The 23,304-nt window shown below is 39.7% G+C and overlaps 5 protein-coding genes across 5 annotated transcripts; 1 reads left to right on the forward strand and 4 right to left on the reverse strand.

Annotated features, from left to right (window-relative positions):
- Positions 1-293: 293 nt before the first annotated feature.
- Positions 294-5,961, reverse strand: SAPINGB_P004273 (uncharacterized protein; the record flags this gene model as incomplete). Its single annotated transcript, XM_031998988.1, has 5 exons — positions 294-1,611; positions 1,686-3,576; positions 4,104-4,337; positions 5,082-5,511; positions 5,950-5,961. 5 exons carry the CDS (start codon positions 5,959-5,961, stop codon positions 294-296), a joined length of 3,885 nt encoding a protein of 1,294 aa, XP_031854879.1.
- Positions 5,962-6,001: 40 nt separating this feature from the next.
- Positions 6,002-8,352, reverse strand: SAPINGB_P004274 (uncharacterized protein; the record flags this gene model as incomplete). Its single annotated transcript, XM_031998989.1, has 3 exons — positions 6,002-6,372; positions 6,821-7,955; positions 8,341-8,352. The coding sequence occupies 3 exons, from the start codon at positions 8,350-8,352 to the stop codon at positions 6,002-6,004; spliced, it is 1,518 nt and encodes a 505-aa protein (XP_031854880.1).
- A 40-nt stretch (positions 8,353-8,392) lies between these two features.
- Positions 8,393-10,736, reverse strand: SAPINGB_P004275 (uncharacterized protein; the record flags this gene model as incomplete). The annotated part of the gene is made up of 2 exons (XM_031998990.1): positions 8,393-8,763; positions 9,617-10,736. 2 exons carry the CDS (start codon positions 10,734-10,736, stop codon positions 8,393-8,395), a joined length of 1,491 nt encoding a protein of 496 aa, XP_031854881.1.
- Positions 10,737-14,288: 3,552 nt separating this feature from the next.
- On the reverse strand, positions 14,289-16,374 carry SAPINGB_P004276 (uncharacterized protein; the record flags this gene model as incomplete). Its single annotated transcript, XM_031998991.1, has 3 exons — positions 14,289-15,617; positions 15,671-16,260; positions 16,314-16,374. 3 exons carry the CDS (start codon positions 16,372-16,374, stop codon positions 14,289-14,291), a joined length of 1,980 nt encoding a protein of 659 aa, XP_031854882.1.
- A 359-nt stretch (positions 16,375-16,733) lies between these two features.
- SAPINGB_P004277 (uncharacterized protein) lies at positions 16,734-22,792 on the forward strand (the record flags this gene model as incomplete). The annotated part of the gene is made up of 2 exons (XM_031998992.1): positions 16,734-17,043; positions 17,268-22,792. 2 exons carry the CDS (start codon positions 16,734-16,736, stop codon positions 22,790-22,792), a joined length of 5,835 nt encoding a protein of 1,944 aa, XP_031854883.1.
- Positions 22,793-23,304: the final 512 nt, after the last annotated feature.

The raw sequence follows: 23,304 nt of genomic DNA on the forward strand, positions 1-23,304 counted from the left end.
TTGCTTTTAGTCTTCTCCGCTATGTCTAATCACGGAAACACTACAGGAGTCAATGAAGGACCCTCATCCTTCGAGTCAGCCAGCACTGGAAGTTCTGTTGCCCACTCAACATCTGAGACCCATTCAAAGAACAACGCCAGCTCTTATGAGACATTCGCCGATCTCCCTGTTCATCGTCAAATTGATCTCGCTGACCGTTCTGGATTTACCGTTAGACAATTAACCATTGCCAACATACCAGTTTGTTCCGAAGGATGTGAAGCTGAATTAAAAGTCTTAGCAGACTTGACAGCTTACATTAGAAACTCAAACTTCAAAGCTAGTCCTCCCCCATCCCAAAAACCACCACCACCACCAGAGAGTGAAGTGGGAGAGTAGTCGTCAGAGTCAGATTCATCTTCACTTTCTGATTCATCAGTGGAGGAGTCACTGTAGTCAGGGTCACGATTTCCAACCTCACTGTAGTCAATGAGAATGTCACCCTCGTAAATTGGCTTTTCGCCAAAAAATTTAACGCCAGGCAAGACATGGTCACGAAAGTTGCCGTGTACACAGCGCCGAATGCGCTTGTTCCTCGTAATGCATAGAAAATTCTTAGGATTTAACGGGTCGGGACCCAAATACAGAGCAGGCTCGCCCCGAGGCTGAAGGGTCCCTTTGAGTTTCTGAGACTCAGATTTAATGACAAAAACTAGGCAGCCAAATGTGTGCACTAGTGCTATAGGTGGTTTTCTGCCCGTAAAGGCTTCATAAGGTGATATACCGGCTTTATTAACTATGGAGAAATTATATACCTGCACAGCGTAGAGCCAGGCAGAGTCCCAGTAGATATTGGCCCAGAGTGTCGACTGCATCAAGGCTCTAGTAGATATCTCACGAAGTGTGCGGTGGGCACGCTCAATTTTTCCATTTTGTTGGTGTTCATCAGGAGCAGTTAAAATATGAATGACGCCCCAATCTGCCAAAAATTTTCCAAGTGTGCCAGAGATAAATTCACCACCATTGTCAGTAATAAGCTTGGTGGCCTTGCCGTCAGCAGCACGGCGAGCAGCTTTGGGCACAAACTGCTTAAAGAACTGGATAAGTTTCCCAGGAGCTTCATCCTTAGATTCCAGAGCAAAAGCATAGATGTAACCAGAAAATGCATCAATGATATTCAGCATGTACCTGGCCCTTGAAGAGGCAGGACCTATGGGACCGACGAGATCAGCATGAATCTGGGCTAACGGAGCCGTGGATTCAGAAGCTATATGCTTATCCGGAGAAGTGAACCGCTTAATGCTTCTTGACGTGCCACATATGACACAGTCCTTGATCAACTCTTCGTCACGCTTGGTCACCTCAAAGGGAGGATCAGCAAGCTTGGCTAAATGCTTCACCGAAGTCAAAGAGCAATGAGCAAACCGAACATGACAGTCAAGTGCCTGCGAATTCAACACGGCCTCCTTTGCAATAAATTTGAGAGACGGTGAAAGGACAGGAAGTCCCTTTCCAACAGCGAGAGCTGATTTATCAACCTTCCTCATAGCTTCTGGTCCTTGTCTGCAAATCTGATCCCAGTCAATTGAATTTCCTGAGAACTTGAAGGAGCCAGTTGGAGGTACGATATTCCTAGTAAACTTTACCGGAACAATGTTGGCACAAATGTGAGACTTGGCATCTCTGGCACCACCAACCCTACCAACCTTTCCTCACCAAAATAGGCCAGACAGTCCCCACTTGGGACCGTATGAAAAGAAACATCGTGCGTGCGCCAGACAGAATCAGAAAACAAATTGCTAGACCCAGCAGGAAAATAAAGTGCGTCAGCAATATGGCAAATATTGGTGCCACCGTCACCTTTTAATACAACAGCAATTTTACCTTCCCCTTCTAACACGATGTCGGAACCACCATAGGAGCTGATAGTTTTGGGGCTGCTGTATTTCTCATACGACACAAAGTAACTGTTGTCTGAGATAAGATGACCAGTAGCATTTCCAGAATCAAGAACATTTGGAAGATTTGTTTCACCCACAGAGGCGATTTGGTTGGCAGGTGGAAGAAAAGCAACTGGCGAATAATCACTGCTTCCGCCGTCATTATCAAATACGTCTTGGATGGCCCGAGCAACAGAGCAAAGAGTTTCAACATCGTCGCGAGCCACCTCAAGATATTCGGTAGCTTTCAAGGCAGCAACTCTGTTTTGACCATCAGAGTTCGACTTTCTAGCTTGCTTGTCTTCATTGTTGCGCCTCTTGTTGCTACCGGACCCCTTGGACCACTGCTTCCCTTTTCCTTGCTTGGTATCAGAGTGGCCAGCTTTCTTCGAGGTTTCCTGCTTGGATTCCTGCTTGGGTTCTTGCTTGGGTTCCTGCTTTGGCACCACTTTTGTTGAACCGTCAATAATTCTTCGACCTTTTACGAAGGCTGCTGAAGTTGCTTCAACTAGCGCTGGGATTTCAACTGAATCACAGGGGCTCCATCCTCCAGATCTTGACTTGAAAATGTCGACAAACTTGGTAATCCCCCAGAGATGACTCTGAGGATCTTCGCGAGCAGCTGCTGAAACCTTGTTGTTATTCAGTACTGCTAAGATAAGGTCACGGTGAAAGGTGCCATCCGGGTTGTTAAAGAAATATTGCTCCACTACAGAGGCCCACTTGGAAGCTTCAGTAACAGTAGCTTGTATTTTGGTTTCAATTTCACTGCTGGTGAGCCCGGAGAAATAACTAGGACCTGGAACTCCTACTGAGATAGCTTGCGTCATCGCAAATACAATGTTAAGCTCAGGGCTTGGGGATATGCGCAAACCAATATGATTAAGACGTTGGTAAAATGAGAGCACTCGCCCCAGGTCGGCGGGCTCTAGGATTTCGGGATCTATACGGGCCATTCTTTTTCCTGGTTCAAATAGGACCCCCATGGCTTCTTCCCGCACAGACGCCGAATCCATAGGTGGAGTTTTTAGAAACTCGGGCGACGTGTCCCACCGGGCCTGTTCAGCTGCAGCCAGGTTAGCTGCAGGCGTGGTTTTTAAAATGTAAGCCTTGAGTAGTTCATCAAGGGCCCTCTCAAACCTGATACCGTAACCAAGCTGAAGGGCAGTATGGCCAACAATTGGCTTATAGATATAGTTGTTCCAAAAACTCCAGCCGCAGCTGTTAATTTGCCCAATAAGACCGTATATCCAAAAATCCAATTCACTTTTGTAGAGAAATTGTTTGAAATTTGGCGCTTGAGAAGCGTCAAAGGAGCTCATAACCTTTTGAGATGGGGGAGGACTAGCTTTGAAGTTTGAGTTTCTAATGTAAGCTGTCAAGTCTGCTAAGACTTTTAATTCAGCTTCACATCCTTCGGAACAAACTGGCACGTTGGCAATGGTTAATTGTCTAACGGTAAATCCAGAACGGTCAGCGAGATCAATTTGACGATGAACAGGGAGATCGGCGAATGTCTCATAAGAGCTGGCGTTGTTCTTTGAATGGGTCTCAGATGTTGAGTGGGCAACAGAACTTCCAGTGCTGGCTGACTCGAAGGATGAGGGTCCTTCATTGACTCCTGTAGTGTTTCCGTGATTAGACATAGCGGAGAAGACTAAAAGCAAGAGTTAATAAGTAAATACGATTGATAAGCTGAAAGCTGAAAGAGTATTTAATAAAAACAGTTTTGCGTAAATTTAGAGTATATATAAGAATTATATAAAATGATAAAAATAATAAAATAATAAAATAATAAAAGTTCGCTATCATACCTAAAAGCAAGAGTTAATAAGTAAATACGATTGATAAGCTGAAAGCTGAAAGAGTATTTAATAAAAACAGTTTTGCGTAAATTTAGAGTAGCGAGAAAAAGAAGAGAAAGAAAACAAGAAAGGTTTCTGTAATGAAGAAAATTTAAAAGAGCATCTTGAAAAATTTTCTTTAGCAATAGGGAGTCTTGATTGTAACAATTATTGTAACTCCAATGGTAATGGGCTAGTAGTTGCTAGTGAATAATGTAACAATGTAAAGAGTGTAATTGGGAAAAAAAATATTATGGGATAATGTTGAAATACACGATAGTACCATGACATATATTCCAACATGCTAAGACTTTTAATTCAGCTTCACATCCTTCGGAACAAACTGGTATGTTGGCAATGGTTAATTGTCTAACGGTAAATCCAGAACGGTCAGCGAGATCAATTTGACGATGAACAGGGAGATCGGCGAATGTCTCATAAGAGCTGGCGTTGTTCTTTGAATGGGTCTCAGATGTTGAGTGGGCAACAGAACTTCCAGTGCTGGCTGACTCGAAGGATGAGGGTCCTTCATTGACTCCTGTAGTGTTTCCGTGATTAGACATAGCGGAGAAGACTAAAAGCAAGAGTTAATAAGTAAATACGATTGATAAGCTGAAAGCTGAAAGAGTATTTAATAAAAAACAGTTTTGCGTAAATTTAGAGTATATATAAGAATTATATAAAATGATAAAAATAATAAAATAATAAAATAATAAAATAATAAAATAATAAAATAATAAAATAATAAAATAATAAAAGTTCGCTATCATACCTAAAAGCAAGAGTTAATAAGTAAATACGATTGATAAGCTGAAAGCTGAAAGAGTATTTAATAAAAAACAGTTTTGCGTAAATTTAGAGTAGCGAGAAAAAGAAGAGAAAGAAAACAAGAAAGGTTTCTGTAATGAAGAAAATTTAAAAGAGCATCTTGAAAATTTTCTTTAGCAATAGGGAGTCTTGATTGTAACAATTATTGTAACTCCAATGGTAATGGGCTAGTAGTTGCTAGTGAATAATGTAACAATGTAAAGAGTGTAATTGGGAAAAAAAATATTATGGGATAATGTTGAAATACACGATAGTACCATGACATATATTCCAACAGTTTGTCCCAAAGTTGAGTGGGTTTGTATTACACTTCAACTTTGTAACAAATTAAGGAGGGTAACCACAGTCACATAAGGGCTTAAACCTAATGCGGCTAAAACTAAAATAAACATAGGTTATCAACCATAGTTTCCCACCCAAACTCACGTGCATTATCAACTGCACTAGTCTGCGACAACATTGCATGCTCAACAATCCGTAGGCAAGATACCTTTAGTAGATACTTGGAAACCAAGAAACTCAAGTGATTCACGAAAGAAAGCACACTTCTTTAAACTAGCAACTAATTGATTAGATCGAAGTAGTTCTAGGACAATTCTGACATGTTTCTCATGTTCTTCATTAGACTCAGAATAAATGAGAATATCGTCCAGGTAAACGACGACAAATTGGTTGAGATAAGGACGAAAAATGTCGTTCATGTAATTCTGAAAAGTAGCAGGAGCATTGGTTAGTCCAAAAGGCATGACTAAAAATTCCCAATGACCATTGTTTGTTGAAAAAGCGGTCTTATGAATGTGGTCATCAAAAACACGAATTTGATGATAACCAGAGCGAAGATCAAGTTTGCTGAAAAACTTTGCACCATGTAGTTGATTGAGAATGTCATCAATGTGTTGAGCATGCAATGTTGTCGCAGACTAGTGCAGTTGATAATGCACGTGAGTTTGGGTGGGAAACTATGGTTGACAATCTATGTTTATTTTAGTTTTAGCCGCATTAGGTTTAAGCCCTTATGTGACTGTGGTTACCCTCCTTAATTTGTTACAAAGTTGAAGTGTAATACAAACCCACTCAACTTTGGGACAAACCCAAATGAAAAATTTTCACCACTGCAAATTTTTCTTTCCCTTGGATATTTAAGGAAGGTTTCTTCCCAAACTTTTATAATTTTTCTTTTCCTTTTTCTTTCTTCTTATACAACTGTTTTATCTTATATATTTCAATATATACTTTTCTTGGATAATATTTTCTATTATTATCATGACTTCCCGTGTCACAGTTCAACACAATGTTGGGTAATGGGTAACGGTTCTTGATGGTAATGTTTTTGAGCATACGGTAGTCGATACACATACGCATGGAACCATCTTTCTTTTTGACAAAAAGAACAGGAGCACTGTAGGGTGATTACGATGGGCGAATAAATTCAGTTTTGATGAGTTTTTCGATTTCTGTTGTAAGAATTTTATTCTCTTGTTGTGAAAGACGATATGGTGGCTTTGCTGGGATTTTTGCTGTGGGAATGGTATCAATTCGATGTGAGATATCTTTTTGTGGTGGTAGTTTATCCGGTGGGTCGTTTGTTACGACATCACTAAATTCCGAAAATTGTTTTGGTAATACTCCTTCCTCCCCTCCAGGTTCGTTTTCCATTCTGATGACACAAACACCTAAGGAATTATCCTTAGATTTTGCAAGACGACCGAATTGAACTTTGTTAGCATAAAGCTCGGATGGTGTGATAGACTCAATGTTGTTAAAAGTATCAGACTCCCAATCTATGAATTGCCAAAAATTTTTGATAAAAGGAACACCAAGTACAACATCATGATAAAGTTCACTAGCAACAAAATGTTGAGCATGCAATGTTGTCGCAGACTAGTGCAGTTGATAATGCACGTGAGTTTGGGTGGGAAACTATGGTTGATAACCTATGTTTATTTTAGTTACAGCCGCATGAGGTTTAAGCCCTTATGTGACTGTGGTTACCCTCCTTAATTTGTTACAAAGTTGAAGTGTAATACAAACCCACTCAACTTTGGGACAAACCCAAATGAAAAATTTTCACCACTGCAAATTTTTCTTTCCCTTGGATATTTAAGGAAGGTTTCTTCCCCAACTTTTATAATTTTTCTTTTCCTTTTTCTTTCTTCTTATATAACTGTTTTATCTTATATATTTCAATATATACTTTTCTTGGATAATATTTTCTATTATTATCATGACTTCCCGTGTCACAGTTCAACACAAAAAACATATCAGTAACAGAAATGTCACCAATAACAATAGTAAGCAAAATTTTGTGAGTAAGACGTGAAGTTTCAGGACCAATTGCAGTGTTGGCTAACCGTTGCTTGATGCAAGGTTGACAGAGGTGATCCAGATTGGCTTTTTGGATTGTTTCCAGTTTGACAAAAAGTGCGGGAGCGCCAGAATCCACTAGGGCAGGTGTAAAAATTTGTTGATCTGGGAATTGAAGATAAGCGGGCAAAATAATTTTGTTGAGCACTAAAGGATCTTTAGTGTTGATGTCTTCTTGAGTAGCAGCAATAAATGATTTACCAGTAAAGTTGTTGTGTGGAGGTGTTGTTGCAATGTAATCATCGGTGGTGTTAATGTGAATAGCGTTGATACTTATTTCCATCTCATCAGAGTCCAGAGTGGTGGACTTCATACTTATATCCATCTCATTAGGGTCACGAGTAATAGAAGCATCAAGAATATTAGCTTCAGGGGGTTTAGCTGATGTGGACAGCTCATCGTCAACACTCATGCTGACGGAATCAAGATTGTAATCTTCAGGGTTTTGTTGTGGACTAACAGAGTTGAGATCTGAAAGAACAGGTTGTTTATGAAAATTTGTTGGAATACGTTGTAAAATTTCCATTGGTTCGATAGTGTTGATTTGACGCATAGGGCGGCCGATCCCTACTGAATGATCAAACGAAAGCTCATTGCGGGGTGTAGAATGTCCCATGATTGGTGTGGTTTGGACATCTAGTTTGCGCATCTGCTCGGCTAAATCAATTTCAGAAGCGTCTTCAATGTTTTGATCAAAAGTGGGCATTGACATATCTTTGTTGTTATTGTTGTTGTCAATGTTGTTGTCGATGTTGTTGTCGATGTTGTTGTCAATGTTGTTGTCAATGTTGTTGTAATCGTCGGACGACAAGGACGATTCTTCACTGGAGGAACTGTTATCCTCAATATCGATATACTGGCGGAGACTCTTCTCACGCGGCGCGCAGGTAGCTTCATCACTAATACCGGTAGACCCAACTGTGTTGAGCATGCAATGTTGTCGCAGACTAGTGCAGTTGATAATGCACGTGAGTTTGGGTGGGAAACTATGGTTGACAATCTATGTTTATTTTAGTTTTAGCCGCATTAGGTTTAAGCCCTTATGTGACTGTGGTTACCCTCCTTAATTTGTTACAAAGTTGAAGTGTAATACAAACCCACTCAACTTTGGGACAAACCCAAATGAAAAATTTTCACCACTGCAAATTTTTCTTTCCCTTGGATATTTAAGGAAGGTTTCTTCCCAAACTTTTATAATTTTTCTTTTCCTTTTTCTTTCTTCTTATACAACTGTTTTATCTTATATATTTCAATATATACTTTTCTTGGATAATATTTTCTATTATTATCATGACTTCCCGTGTCACAGTTCAACACAATGTTGGGTAATGGGTAACGGTTCTTGATGGTAATGTTTTTGAGCATACGGTAGTCGATACACATACGCATGGAACCATCTTTCTTTTTGACAAAAAGAACAGGAGCACTGTAGGGTGATTACGATGGGCGAATAAATTCAGTTTTGATGAGTTTTTCGATTTCTGTTGTAAGAATTTTATTCTCTTGTTGTGAAAGACGATATGGTGGCTTTGCTGGGATTTTTGCTGTGGGAATGGTATCAATTCGATGTGAGATATCTTTTTGTGGTGGTAGTTTATCCGGTGGGTCGTTTGTTACGACATCACTAAATTCCGAAAATTGTTTTGGTAATACTCCTTCCTCCCCTCCAGGTTCGTTTTCCATTCTGATGACACAAACACCTAAGGAATTATCCTTAGATTTTGCAAGACGACCGAATTGAACTTTGTTAGCATAAAGCTCGGATGGTGTGATAGACTCAATGTTGTTAAAAGTATCAGACTCCCAATCTATGAATTGCCAAAAATTTTTGATAAAAGGAACACCAAGTACAACATCATGATAAAGTTCACTAGCAACAAAATGTTGAGCATGCAATGTTGTCGCAGACTAGTGCAGTTGATAATGCACGTGAGTTTGGGTGGGAAACTATGGTTGATAACCTATGTTTATTTTAGTTACAGCCGCATGAGGTTTAAGCCCTTATGTGACTGTGGTTACCCTCCTTAATTTGTTACAAAGTTGAAGTGTAATACAAACCCACTCAACTTTGGGACAACCTAAATGAAAAAATTTTCACCACTGCAAATTTTTCTTTCCCTTGGATATTTAAGGAAGGTTTCTTCCCCAACTTTTATAATTTTTCTTTTCCTTTTTCTTTCTTCTTATATAACTGTTTTATCTTATATATTTCAATATATACTTTTCTTGGATAATATTTTCTATTATTATCATGACTTCCCGTGTCACAGTTCAACAAACTGAGCTATGGGTTTGCACAGGCACCCGGGAGGCTTCTTTGATTATTGGAACTGCATGCTCAGCTTTAGCAACCTCGGGTTGTTTGACATGGACACCTTTATTTAACGACTCGGTGTTTAACTCAAACTGCCTTCTCTTTTCTCTCTCTCTTCCTTTATCCAAGTGCAGATTTTTACTTGGAACCACGATAACTTCTCTCTCTTCTTCATAGGCCTTGACATTGCCTTCGTGATTAATTGTTGACCTCATTCTCTCATCAAAACCGTCTCCATGATTAACTGTTTCCATACCAGCGTCCCCTTCCTCGGCTTCCATCACCGTGGGCCAAGTGAAGACCTGAGTCTTAGGGTTTGAGAACTTTCTATTGCCATAACCACGCACGTCCTCTAGGCGTGGTAGAGGCCGTTTTTTGAGCGGCAGTCAACCATCTTGTGACCAAGTTTGCCACAATTATAACATCTGATGTTACTGTTAACAGGACTCTTGTTGTTGCGGGTAGGACGGGCTGAACGTCCAGGAGATTGACGTTGTCCACTGTTGCGGTTAAAGTTGTTGGATCCACGATTAGAGTAATTGCGATTAGAATAGTTGTTGTTTGAAAAATTTCTTTTGACGTCCGAAAAATTGTTGTATTTGTATCTGCGGGATTTCCATTAGGACTGACGTTGATGGCATCAATATCCATAGGATCATCGGCGAAAGCAGCCTGTTGATAGGGGTTTGCAGATTTCTTGACAACATTCGGGATAATACCAGGAGCAACAATATCAGACTTCGCATCAGGATAGTAATCCAAACTAGCGAGGGCGGCAAAATCAGTAGCACTCGTAATAGGTTTGGTAGGGTTAGCGCGCGCCATCAAAGATCTAGTATGGTTGCGGCAAACCTCCATGGTGATATCAAGACGTTCACGAATGTGAGTTCTATCTCCAAGATCCATTAAGCAAGTGGTGTACCATTCTTGATAAATTGAAGGGTGAAGACCTTGGACAAATTCATTAACGGCTTCTTCAGAACCCAAATCAAGGATATCATCTTCTCTAGGGTCCAGAATACCACGGCAAGTGCGAAAAATTTTAACATAAGCATCAAAATCTTCGACGGAAAGACGTTTCATAGCAGCCTGACGAAGCTGGGTAACAACTTGATGACGGAAATTGGGTGGATGTTCACGAGCAAGGAACTCTCGTTTATACTGATCCCAAGTTTTACCAAAGTTCTCAACGTTCTTCTGCCAAGCTTCAGCGTAGTGGAAGATCTCGCCTTGAAGGAAGTTAACGATACAACGAGGCCAGTCACCAGGACCAACGTTGGTGGTAAGCATGTAAGACTCAAAGCGCTGTAAGAAATGCCTCGCGACATAACGTTGATCAAGAGAGCCATAGGAACCCTCAATTCCAGCATAGGGAGCAGGTTTGTTGGAGCGGAAATTGGCACCAAGTTCAGTTTTAGCAAAACGAGAATCGTTAGGAGCAGAGAAAGTAGTGTTAGGGCCAGACATTGTTGATGAATAAATAATGAGAATAAAATTGAATAAATTGAAGAGAGTAATAAAATAATAAAGAAAAATCGCTACCAAATTGTAATGGAGTTATCGTATGAGAGTAAAGTCGGATTGTCCAAAGAAAGAACCAAGCTAATAGTTTAATATAAAACTTATTGTATTGATGTAAATATCTTTTTAGATACCGATAAAACTTATGGAAATATATGACTATATATATTCAAGCGATTCTCTTTAATAATTCCTTCTTAATCGCTTCTTAATCTTTAATCTAAATTAATGTATTTATCCTCAAATATTTATCGATAATTATTATCTCGATCGATTGCATATTTGTTCTTTAAAGTGTTTATAGTTATTTATCTCGATCGCTTGATTGCTTGTTTCTTTTATCCGGTTGATCGCTTGTATGTTAGTTTATCCGGTCGATCGATCGCATGTTGATCTTTTACAAACAGTAACTATTGTGACAATTTGGCCGAGTTGGTCTAAGGCGTCCGACTCAAGTGTTAACTTCACTGAAAACGGTGTTTTCGGATCTCGTTAGAGGCGTGGGTTCAAATCCCACAGTTGTCATTATTTTTTTTTGTTTTTTTCAAATTTCATTCACCATATTAATCTATTATTGACTAGAAGTTTTTGGCCCATTTCAATTTTTTTTGCAATAATTTTACAAAGAGGGGAGCTGTTGGAATATATGGAATGGTATCATCACGTATTTCTTTTTGTTGGAATATATCCTATGGTACTATGGGCTATTTCAGCATTATCTCATAATAATCTTTTTCCATTACAATCTTTACATTGTTACATTATTTACTAGCAACTACGAGCTCTTCTTGATTACAAAGGTAATAATTGTGTCAATTAAGATTTTCTACTGCTAAAGAAAATTTGCCTCGATGCTCCTTTAAATTTTCTTCTTCGTTACTGAAACCTTTCTTCCTCCTTTTTCTCCTTCTCTAAATTTAAGCTAAACTGTTTTTATTAAATAATCTCTCAGCTTTCAGCTTATCAATCGTATTTATTCATTAACTTTGGTTTTTTAACGTATTGTTAGTCTTTCCCTCACTATGTCAACCTATGGAAACACTGATGGTGTCTATGAAGGAGCCTAGTCAGTCAGCACTAAGAGTTTGGTCGCTAGTACAACTCCCTATATTGTGGTGATTTTTTTAGCGGTAGAAATTCTTAATTGATACAATTATTACCTTTGTAATCAAAAAAAAAAGCTCGTAGTTGCTAGTAAATAATGTAACAATGTAAAGAGTTTAATGGAAAAATATTATTACGAGATAATGTTGAAATTGCCCATAGTATCATGGAATATAACATATCACCACTCAACATTCTCGTTTGTCTGGTAGCTTATAAAATTGAACAGAAAGTAATTAAAGAGTTGACCGCCCAGGTCCTTAAATCAAATTACAATTCAACAATTGTTAGTACTGAGATTTAGATATTGGGTATTTCTGGACTTGACCTGTTGATAGAGAAAAGTAAAACATACAGAAGTGTTTCAAAAATTTAAAAAAAATTAAAAGGGCCGAGCAGGGAATTGAACCCTGGACCACTCGCAATTTAAACCCAAAGCGAGTATCATACTACTAGACCACACGGCCTCTTATTAATTCTGTAATGGAGTTATCGTATAAGAGTAAAGTCGGATTGTCCAAAGAAAAAACCAAGCTAATAGTTTAATATACAAGGGAAAAAGGGCTGGATGGTGTAAAGGGTAACACGTTCGCTCGATAGCGGAAGATACTGGGTTCGATTCCCAGAATACCCCCTTTTCCTGAGGATGTGTACGGGAGTATACACCTAGACTGAAAACCATAGGCTACCCTGGTTACAGGAATGCCGACTCTTCCGTACAGTCTAAATAGCCTGCAGGTGATTGCGGGCCGTATCTCTGACGGAAGAGATTAAGAAATACATGGGCGTCCGTGAAGATAAGTGGAAATGGGTTGGGAAGGTTTTGGGACCGACAGACTGGTTCTCCCTGTTCCTCGTAAGCTGGCATCAGGGCCCATCTTCCGGGCTACCGGAGACGCACAGAACAGAAACCACCTGTACTAAAAAGGTACAAATGAAAACCGGCAAGTCACATAGTCAGACAATAAAAGGATAGCGCAGATGCTGATGTTATATAGTTCTATAACCCTTGAATAAAAACAAACAAACAAACATAGTTTAATATAAAACTTTGAATAAAAACAAACAAACATTTAATATAAAACTTATTGTATTGATGTAAATATCTTTTTAGATACTGATAAAAACTATGGAAATATATGACTATATATATTCGTACAATTCTCTTTAATAATTCCTTCTTAATCACTTCTTAATCTTAATCTAGATTAATGTATTTTTATTCTCAAGCATTTATCGATAATGATTTATTTTGATTGCATGTTTGATCTTTAAGCATTTATAATTATTTGTCTTGGTTGTTGCTTGTTAATCTTTTACAGAAAGAGTGACCATTTCGATGAAAATTAGCTAACTGGGTTAAAAAAGTAAATTTAGAGAATGCTGGTCGAAGGGGAAAGGGCTGGATGGTGTAAAGGATAACACGATTGCTCGAAAGCGGAAGATACTGGGTTCGATTCCCAGAATACCCCCTTTTCCTGAAGATGTGTACGGGAGTATACACCTAGACTGAAAACCACAGGCTACCCTGGTTACAGGAATGCCGACTCTTCCGTACAGTCTAAATAGCCTGCAGGTGATTGCGGGCCGTATCTCTGATGGAAGAGATTAAGAAATACATGGGCGTCCGTGAAGATAAGTGGAAATGGGTTGGGAAGGTTTTGGGACCGACAGACTGGTTCTCCCTGTTCCTCGTAAGCTGGCATCAGGGCCCATATTCCAGGCTACCGGCGACGCACAGAACAGAAACTACTCGTACTAAAAAGGTACAAATGAAAACCGGCAAGTCACATAGTTTGACATTAAAAGGATAGCGCAGATGCTGATGTTATATACTATAACCCTTGAATAAAAACAAACAAAGGGAAAAAATAAAATCCTATTAATGGTAACTTGTTAAAATTGATTGAGAAATCTCCAATTGCAAAGCTAACCACGCTTTACATGTTGGCAAAAGATGATAGAGACTATATGATTAAAAAGGATGAAAAACAAAAATGCAAGAGGGTTGAACCTCTTACACTGAAACAACAACAAAATCAGACAATTGGAATTTTGAAGAAACAAGCAATGGAAGAATGGCAGGAAATGTATGTTGAACTGTGACACGGGAAGTCATGATAATAATAGAAAATATTATCCAAGAAAAGTATATATTGAAATATATAAGATAAAACAGTTATATAAGAAGAAAGAAAAAGGAAAAGAAAAATTATAAAAGTTGGGGAAGAAACCTTCCTTATATACCCAAGGGAAAGAAAAATTTGCAGTGGTGAAAATTTTTCATTTGGGTTTGTCCCAAAGTTGAGTGGGTTTGTATTACACTTCAACTTTGTAACAAATTAAGGAGGGTAACCACAGTCACATAAGGGCTTAAACCTAATGAGGCTAAAACTAAAATAAACATAGATTGTCAACCATAGTTTCCCACCCAAACTCACGTGCATTATCAACTGCACTAGTCTGCGACAACATTGCATGCTCAACACCTCCCCTTGTCGCAGAATCACCTACTGCCTTCATACCAAGTAGTCCCCTCAATGTCTCAAACTTCACACGACCAAGATTCTTAGTGAACATATCTGCCAACATCACTTGAGTATCAAGATACTCCAGATGAATCACTCCACTGCGAATATAGTGACGCACAACATGATAACGAACATCAATATGCTTGGTGCGACGATGAAACACTGGGTTCTGAGCCAATGCAATACATCCCTGATTGTCCTCAAACATAGTCACTGGCAACGGAACAGGAATCTTGCAAAGAGACAACAACTGATTAATCCAGAAGCATTCCTTAGACGCATCAGACAATGACATATACTCAGACTCGACGCTGGACGATGCAGGACTAACTTGCTTTCGACAAGCCCAAGTAATGGGACCACCAGACAGAATGAAAACATACCCAGTAAAGGACTTACGGTCCTGCTTGTCCTGTGCATAGTCGGCATCACTATAGCCAACAAGCTTGTAGACTTTCTGAGCTCGATATTCAAGACCAAGTTCAGCAGTACCCTTAAGATAACGAAGAGTATGCTTAGCAGCTTCCATATGAATAGACTTCGGACTCTGCATATATCGACAAAGAAAGCTAACAGCAACAGCAAGATCAGGACGAGCACAATTAGCAGCATAAATCAGCTTACCAATAATACTGCGATACATGGAGGCATCGGTAGCAGAGTCAGACTCGGAAAAATCAGAAAGATCACGAGTGGGTAAAGGAGTCTTGACACTTGAACAGTTCTGCATACCAAACTCTTCCAACATGTCAAAAATATAACGTGAAACATCCACAGTAATATGGTAAGGTGACTGCTTAACTCTCATGCCAAGGAACTGCTCGACTGGGCCCAAGTCTTTCATCTTAAACATAGATGACAAAGAAGACTTGGTTTTGGCAATGACTTCAGAAGAATTGCCAGAAATAAGTAAATCATCAACATACAGTGCAATAATGACCATGGTAGACCCAGATCCTTTGGTATACACACCGTAGTCACTTTCATTACGAATAAACCCAAGTTTGACAAGAGCACCATGAATCTTCTCATTCCAACACAAAGGAGCTTGCTTTAAACCATATAAAGACTTCTTCAAATGACACACTTTAGATTCCTGACCTTTGACAACAAAGCCTTTAGGTTGTCTCATATAAATATCTTCTTTGAGATCACCATTAAGAAATGCAGTCTCGACATCCATATGATGAACCTGGAACCCAAACTGAGCAGCAATAGCAAGAACAATCCTCACAGTCTCGTAACGAACAACGGAGCAAAAGTTTCAGTATAATCAATACCTTCAACTTGCGAAAATCCAATACACACGAGACGAGCTTTGTAACGTTCAATTGAACCGTCAGCTTTGCGCTTAACTTTAAATACCCATTTGCTATTGATAGCCTTGCGACCAGGTGGGAGATCAACCAATTCCCAAGTACCATTGCGTTTAAGAGACGACATTTCAATAACACAGGCTTCAAGCCAAAACTCAGCTTCTTCACTAGACATAGCTTCTTCAAAACTACTAGGATCTGTAAAAACAAGTAAAGCCACATCATCATACTCAAAGCGGAGAGATTTGAGACGACGATAAGAAATACACTCTTCTTCAGCTGGACGTTTTGCAGGTGTTGCAGACACTGGAGATTGTTTCAAAGAATTTTCACAAAGGTGTTTAGAAGGAGGTGAAACAATGTCATCAGAACTCGGGCGTTTGGCAGGAGTTATAGAAGGTAAACGAACAGCAACAACACGAGATCGAGATTTAGGCAAAACAGCTTGAGTATCATCCTTAGTGACAACACTAACACCAGCTTGGTCAAGAGAATTAACAAGATCAGACGAAGGAGATTCTTGACTAAGTGGCACTACTTCCAATTCAACAGAAGGTGGTGGAGTGGGAGACGAAGCAATGATAGACGGTTGAAACCCAATATCTGTTGAGCATGCAATGTTGTGTTGAGCATGCAATGTTGTCGCAGACTAGTGCAGTTGATAATGCACGTGAGTTTGGGTGGGAAACTATGGTTGATAACCTATGTTTATTTTAGTTTTAGCCGCATTAGGTTTAAGCCCTTATGTGACTGTGGTTACCCTCCTTAATTTGTTACAAAGTTGAAGTGTAATACAAACCCACTCAACTTTGGGACAAACCCAAATGAAAAATTTTCACCACTGCAAATTTTTCTTTTCCTTGGGTATATAAGGAAGGTTTCTTCCCCAACTTTTATAATTTTTCTTTTCCTTTTTCTTTCTTCTTATATAACTGTTTTATCTTATATATTTCAATATATACTTTTCTTGGATAATATTTTCTATTATTATCATGACTTCCCGTGTCACAGTTCAACAGGTTATGGGCCGCACTTCGGCTTATATTAATCTTACTTCCTCTGAAAAACTCACTCCTCTCAACTATCATGTCTGGGCTACCAAAATTCTTTTGGGTCTTCGTGCTATGAATAATGGTGTCCACCTTTATGTCGAAGCTGGTACTGTCAATCCAGCTGCCAATGAATCCCTTGAAGACCTCACCGCCTCGCTTGATACCGTCGTCCATGATGTCATCCTCAACAATATTTCTCCTGAGTTGATCGAACATGTTAATGATGTGGCCATTATGTTGGAATATACGTGTGTCGTGTTGAGACCTGTTGAGTGTAGGGTCCAGTTCCAACACTATCCACCGTTTGTGTATCACGAGATTTTCCCAGTAACATCATGAAAGAGTTACTACTTAACAATAAGTAGGCTCTGTGGTGTAGTGGTAACACGCACTCAGGCCATATGAGTGAGACTGGGGTTCGATCCCCCGTAGTGCCGTTCTTTTATGGTTGTCCAGCTTAGCTTCCTATTTTAGCTGTTCAACAGGTTATGGGCCGCACTTCGGCTTATATTAATCTTACTTCCTCTGAAAAACTCACTCCTCTCAACTATCATGTCTGGGCTACTAAGATCCTTTTGGGTCTTCGTGCAATGAATAATGGTGTCCATCTTTATGTCGAAGCTGGTACTGTCAATCCAGCTGCTAATGAATCCCTCGAAGACCTCACCGCCTCGCTTGATACCGTCGTCCATGATGTCATCCTCAACAACATTTCTCCTGAATTGATCGAACATGTTAATGATGTGGCCATTAGAGGCCGTGACCTTTGGCTTTATCTTCATCAGGAGTATAGTCAACTTCAACCCGCCGATGTCATCTCACTTATGAAATCCCTCTATGCTGGCAATATTGATGTTGGTCCAAAGTTTGTTTCTTCTGTTCGTTCATATGTTGCTACATGGCGTTCCATCTACCAATCATTGTCGCCTGATTCGGTTGTGGCCTTCAACGCTTTGGCTTCAATGGGTCCCAATTGTGAGCGCTTCATCCAGTACGCCTTGGAGCACCGCTTTGATAGTAACAATGCTGACAACCTTGATATCAACAACTTCATCCGGAACACTGATAAATGGGCCAAGTTGTTGAAGATTACTGGACCTCCAGCTACTCTTTCGACTGAAGCGTTCGTTGCTTCATCAAAGAAGTACAATAACAAATCTAAGGGTGATGGTATTAAATGTTTCCGTTGTAAGAGGCGTGGTCATACTTCCAACAATTGTCATGTCTCTTGGGAAGAGGTTCAGGCTGCTCGCCAAGATAATAAGGATGACAAGGAATCTAAGGAGGCTAAAACCTCAAGAGGTTGGTTTGCTGAGACTATTGATGAATTTTCTGAGATAGTTGATGATGATCCATTTGTGAGTTCCGCTTTTGTGTCCGAGACATCTGTTGTTTCTGAAAAGTTTGGTAACAGTTGCTCCGAGTCGTTTGATGATTTGGAATCCGAACTTTTTGATTCTTCTGAGCCGTGTGTCGGCGATGAAGATTGTTTTGTTGGTCAAGTTTCTGAGTATTGTTCAAACTCAGGACTTGATATTGATTCAGTTGGTAAACCGTTTGTTGGTTCCACTGATGATTCTTGTTTTAATTCTGAACCGTATGTCGGTTCTACTGTTGTTTGTTTGGAGTCTGAACCGTGTGTCAGTTCAGCTCCTATTTGTTTTGATTCTGAATCGTTGGTCGATTCGGATTCGGATTCTGAACCGTTGGTCGGTTTTTCTTTTATTTCTTGTTCTGATTCTGAACCGTTGGTCGGTTCTTCTTTTATTTCTTGTTCTGATTCTAAACCGTTGGTCGGTTCTGATGATGATATTGTCTTACCTTCTTTTGATTTTTTGGTGGATTCAATTACTGAACCTTCTCCGCCTATTGTTAAACCTATTGTTACACCAAAATCCCGTTTTTCTCCATTCTTTTACTTATCTTTTGTTACCATCATGTTGTTGTCCTTGATTTTAATTGTCGTCTGGCATCCTTCTTCAATCTTGGATTTAAGTCATTCAGTACATCACGTTTTTGTTGCTGAATCTACTACTTCTGCTGAGGCCAACTTAGTTGTTGGGTCTGATTCTTTTGACTTTATCCATGATACCGGTGCTACCAGTCACATTTGCAATAACATCTCATATTTTTCTTCTCTTCGTCCCACTTCGGCTACCATTCGTGGTCTTGGTTCTGCTACTGCTGAGGGGGTTGGCGACATTGTTGTTGATCTTCTTGGTAAAGATGACCAGCCTTGTGACCGCGTTGTTCTTCGAGATGTTTTATATGTTCCTAAGATTCCTCGCAATTTATTTGCTGCTCGTCGAGCTACTGCTGGTGGTTGTCGGTTCATTCAAGACCTTAACCATATTTCTGCTGTTGAAAATGGCAAAACTCGAGTCCACGCCATTGCCATGGGTGACTTGTACTTTTGTCGTTTCCGAGTTGTTTTGCCTTCCAAGCCAGTTCATGAGGTGTTTGCTGTTGAGTCGTCTGCCAATCTTTGGCACAAGCGACTTGGTCACGCCAGTGTGGACGTTCTCAAGAAATTATCTAAGTCACTTTCTGTCAAGCCTACTCATTTTGAGGTTGTGGATAGTCATAAGTGTGACGCTTGCTTGGGTGGCAAAGCCACAGCATTGCCATTTAATGGTACCACAGAAAAAGCTAGTCGTCCTTTGGAATTATTTGTTTCTGATTTGAGCGGTCCTCATGTCGCTACCCCTGTGGGTCATCGTTATGTCTTAACCATTATGGATTATTGTTCCAGGTACTCTTATGTGGAGTTGTTGGTTAGGAAAAGTGATGCAAGTCTTGCCATTCGTAACTTTATTGCTAGGTGTGAATCTTATTTTTCTGGTGATTCTGCTGGTGATCGAGTTGCATATTTTCATTCTGATAATGGCGGCGAATACATTTCCAAAGACCTGGAGCAGTTCTTTGTGTCTAAGGGTATCAAGCATACTTATACAGTTCCTCATACTCCTCAACAAAATGGTGCTGCTGAGCGATTGAATCGCACATTATTTGAGAAAGCCAAGTCTATGCTTTTATATGCTCATGCTCCTGAATACTTATGGGGTGAAGCTGTCAAGTCTGCTAATTATATTAGGAACCGTCTTCCTAGTCGTACCACTGGTGGTGTTGCACCTCTTCAACTTTGGACTGGTAAACCTCCTAGTTATCACCATATGAAAGTATTTGGTTGTCAAGCTACAGTTGTTCTTCCTGGTGCTAAAAGAGAATCTAAGTTAAGTTCAAATACTGAAGCTGGTGTTTTTGTTGGGTATTCTTTGGATCGTACAGCTTATCGAGTTCTTCTTGATTCAAGCATTGTTGAAGCCAGGAGTGTTTACTTTGATGAGTCCAAGTTTCCATTTATGAAAAGTGATAAGGACTTGTCTATTAATGGTACTGGTGTTGGGTTTAGTGTTGGTTCTGGTTCAGGGTCCATGTCAGGACCTTGTTTTGATTCTAAGGGGACTGGTTTAGGATCCAATGTTAGGGTTAATTCTATTGCTAGTTCTGATTTAAGTTCTGGTTCTAGTTTTGGGTCTCATAGATCTTTACCAGCATCCTCATCTGGTTCTGGTTCTGGTTCTATTTGTGCTTTACCGTCTCCGTCTCCGTCTTCTTCTCCGTCTCATTCTCCGTCGCCGCCTCCTCCTTCTTCTTCTTCTATTATTGTTCATAAGCCTCGTTCTGTTCGTCGCATTTTGTCTACACCTTCTGCTCCTCTTGAGTCTCCTACTCTTCCTACTCTTCCTTCTATTCCTTCTGTTCCATCTCTTCCTAGTTCTCCTATTCTTCCACCTTCAGATCATGAAGTCTCTATCTCTCCTGACTCTAGTCCTATTGTTCCTCCTTCGGAATATATTCCTTCACAATTAGACTTATCTGAAGCTGGTATTAATGAATCTGATATTTCTGGTGATTCTGGGATCTCGCAACGAGGGGGTGATATTGGGTTTCAACCGTCTATCATTGCTTCGTCTCCCACTCCACCACCTTCTGTTGAATTGGAAGTAGTGCCACTTAGTCAAGAATCTCCTTCGTCTGATCTTGTTAACTCTCTTGACCAAGCTGGTGTTAGTGTTGTCACTAAGGATGATACTCAAGCTGTTTTGCCTAAATCTCGATCTCGTGTTGTTGCTGTTCGTTTACCTTCTATAACTCCTGCCAAACGCCCGAGTTCTGATGACATTGTTTCACCTCCTTCTAAACATCTTTGTGAAAATTCTTTGAAACAATCTCCAGTGTCTGCAACACCTGCAAAACGTCCAGCTGAAGAAGAGTGTATTTCTTATCGTCGTCTCAAATCTCTCCGCTTTGAGTATGATGATGTGGCTTTACTTGTTTTTACAGATCCTAGTAGTTTTGAAGAAGCTATGTCTAGTGAAGAAGCTGAGTTTTGGCTTGAAGCCTGTGTTATTGAAATGTCGTCTCTTAAACGCAATGGTACTTGGGAATTGGTTGATCTCCCACCTGGTCGCAAGGCTATCAATAGCAAATGGGTGTTTAAAGTTAAGCGCAAAGCTGACGGTTCAATTGAACGTTACAAATCTCGTCTAGTGTGTATTGGATTTTCGCAAGTTGAAGGTATTGATTATACTGAAACTTTTGCTCCCGTTGTTCGTTACGAGACTGTGAGGATTGTTCTTGCTATTGCTGCTCAGTTTGGGTTCCAGGTTCATCATATGGATGTCGAGACTGCATTTCTTAATGGTGATCTCAAAGAAGATATTTATATGAGACAACCTAAAGGCTTTGTTGTCAAAGGTCAGGAATCTAAAGTGTGTCATTTGAAGAAGTCTTTATATGGTTTAAAGCAAGCTCCTTTGTGTTGGAATGAGAAGATTCATGGTGCTCTTGTCAAACTTGGGTTTATTCGTAATGAAAGTGACTACGGTGTGTATACCAAAGGATCTGGGTCTACCATGGTCATTATTGCACTGTATGTTGATGATTTACTTATTTCTGGCAATTCTTCTGAAGTCATTGCCAAAACCAAGTCTTCTTTGTCATCTATGTTTAAGATGAAAGACTTGGGCCCAGTCGAGCAGTTCCTTGGCATGAGAGTTAAGCAGTCACCTTACCATATTACTGTGGATGTTTCACGTTATATTTTTGACATGTTGGAAGAGTTTGGTATGCAGAACTGTTCAAGTGTCAAGACTCCTTTACCCACTCGTGATCTTTCTGATTTTTCCGAGTCTGACTCTGCTACCGACGCCTCCATGTATCGCAGTATTATTGGAAAGCTGATTTATGCTGCTAATTGTGCTCGTCCTGATCTTGCTGTTGCTGTTAGCTTTCTTTGTCGATATATGCAGAATCCTAAGTCTATTCATATGGAAGCTGCTAAGCATACTCTTCGTTATCTTAAGGGTACTGCTGAACTTGGTCTTGAATATCGAGCTCAGAAAGTCTACAAGCTTGTTGGTTATAGTGATGCCGACTATGCACAGGACAAACAGGACCGTAAGTCCTTTACTGGGTATGTTTTCATTCTGTCTGGTGGTCCCATTACTTGGGCTTGTCGAAAGCAAGTTAGTCCTGCATCGTCCAGCGTCGAGTCTGAGTATATGTCATTGTCTGATGCGTCTAAGGAATGCTTCTGGATTAATCAGTTGTTGTCCCTTTGCAAGATTCCTGTTCCGTTGCCAGTGACTATGTTTGAGGACAATCAGGGATGTATTGCTTTGGCTCAGAACCCAGTGTTTCATCGTCGTACCAAGCATATTGATGTTCGTTATCATGTTGTGCGTCACTATATTCGCAGTGGAGTAATTCATCTGGAGTATCTTGATACTCAAGTGATGTTGGCAGATATGTTCACTAAGAATCTTGGTCGTGTGAAGTTTGAGACATTGAGGGGACTACTTGGTATGAAGGCAGTAGGTGATTCTGCGACAAGGGGAGGTGTTGAGCATGCAATGTTGTCGCAGACTAGTGCAGTTGATAATGCACGTGAGTTTGGGTGGGAAACTATGGTTGACAATCTATGTTTATTTTAGTTTTAGCCGCATTAGGTTTAAGCCCTTATGTGACTGTGGTTACCCTCCTTAATTTGTTACAAAGTTGAAGTGTAATACAAACCCACTCAACTTTGGGACAAACCCAAATGAAAAATTTTCACCACTGCAAATTTTTCTTTTCCTTGGGTATATAAGGAAGGTTTCTTCCCCAACTTTTATAATTTTTCTTTTCCTTTTTCTTTCTTCTTATATAACTGTTTTATCTTATATATTTCAATATATACTTTTCTTGGATAATATTTTCTATTATTATCATGACTTCCCGTGTCACAGTTCAACATTACCCTCCTTAATTTGTTACAAAGTTGAAGTGTAATACAAACCCACTCAACTTTGGGACAAACCCAAATGAAAAATTTTCACCACTGCAAATTTTTCTTTCCCTTGGATATTTAAGGAAGGTTTCTTCCCAAACTTTTATAATTTTTCTTTTCCTTTTTCTTTCTTCTTATATAACTGTTTTATCTTATATATTTCAATATATACTTTTC

This window comes from Magnusiomyces paraingens, assembly GCF_902498895.1.
Source record: "Magnusiomyces paraingens strain CBS 517.90 genome assembly, contig: contig3, whole genome shotgun sequence".
Classification (NCBI taxonomy): Eukaryota; Fungi; Ascomycota; class Dipodascomycetes; order Dipodascales; family Dipodascaceae; genus Magnusiomyces; species Magnusiomyces paraingens.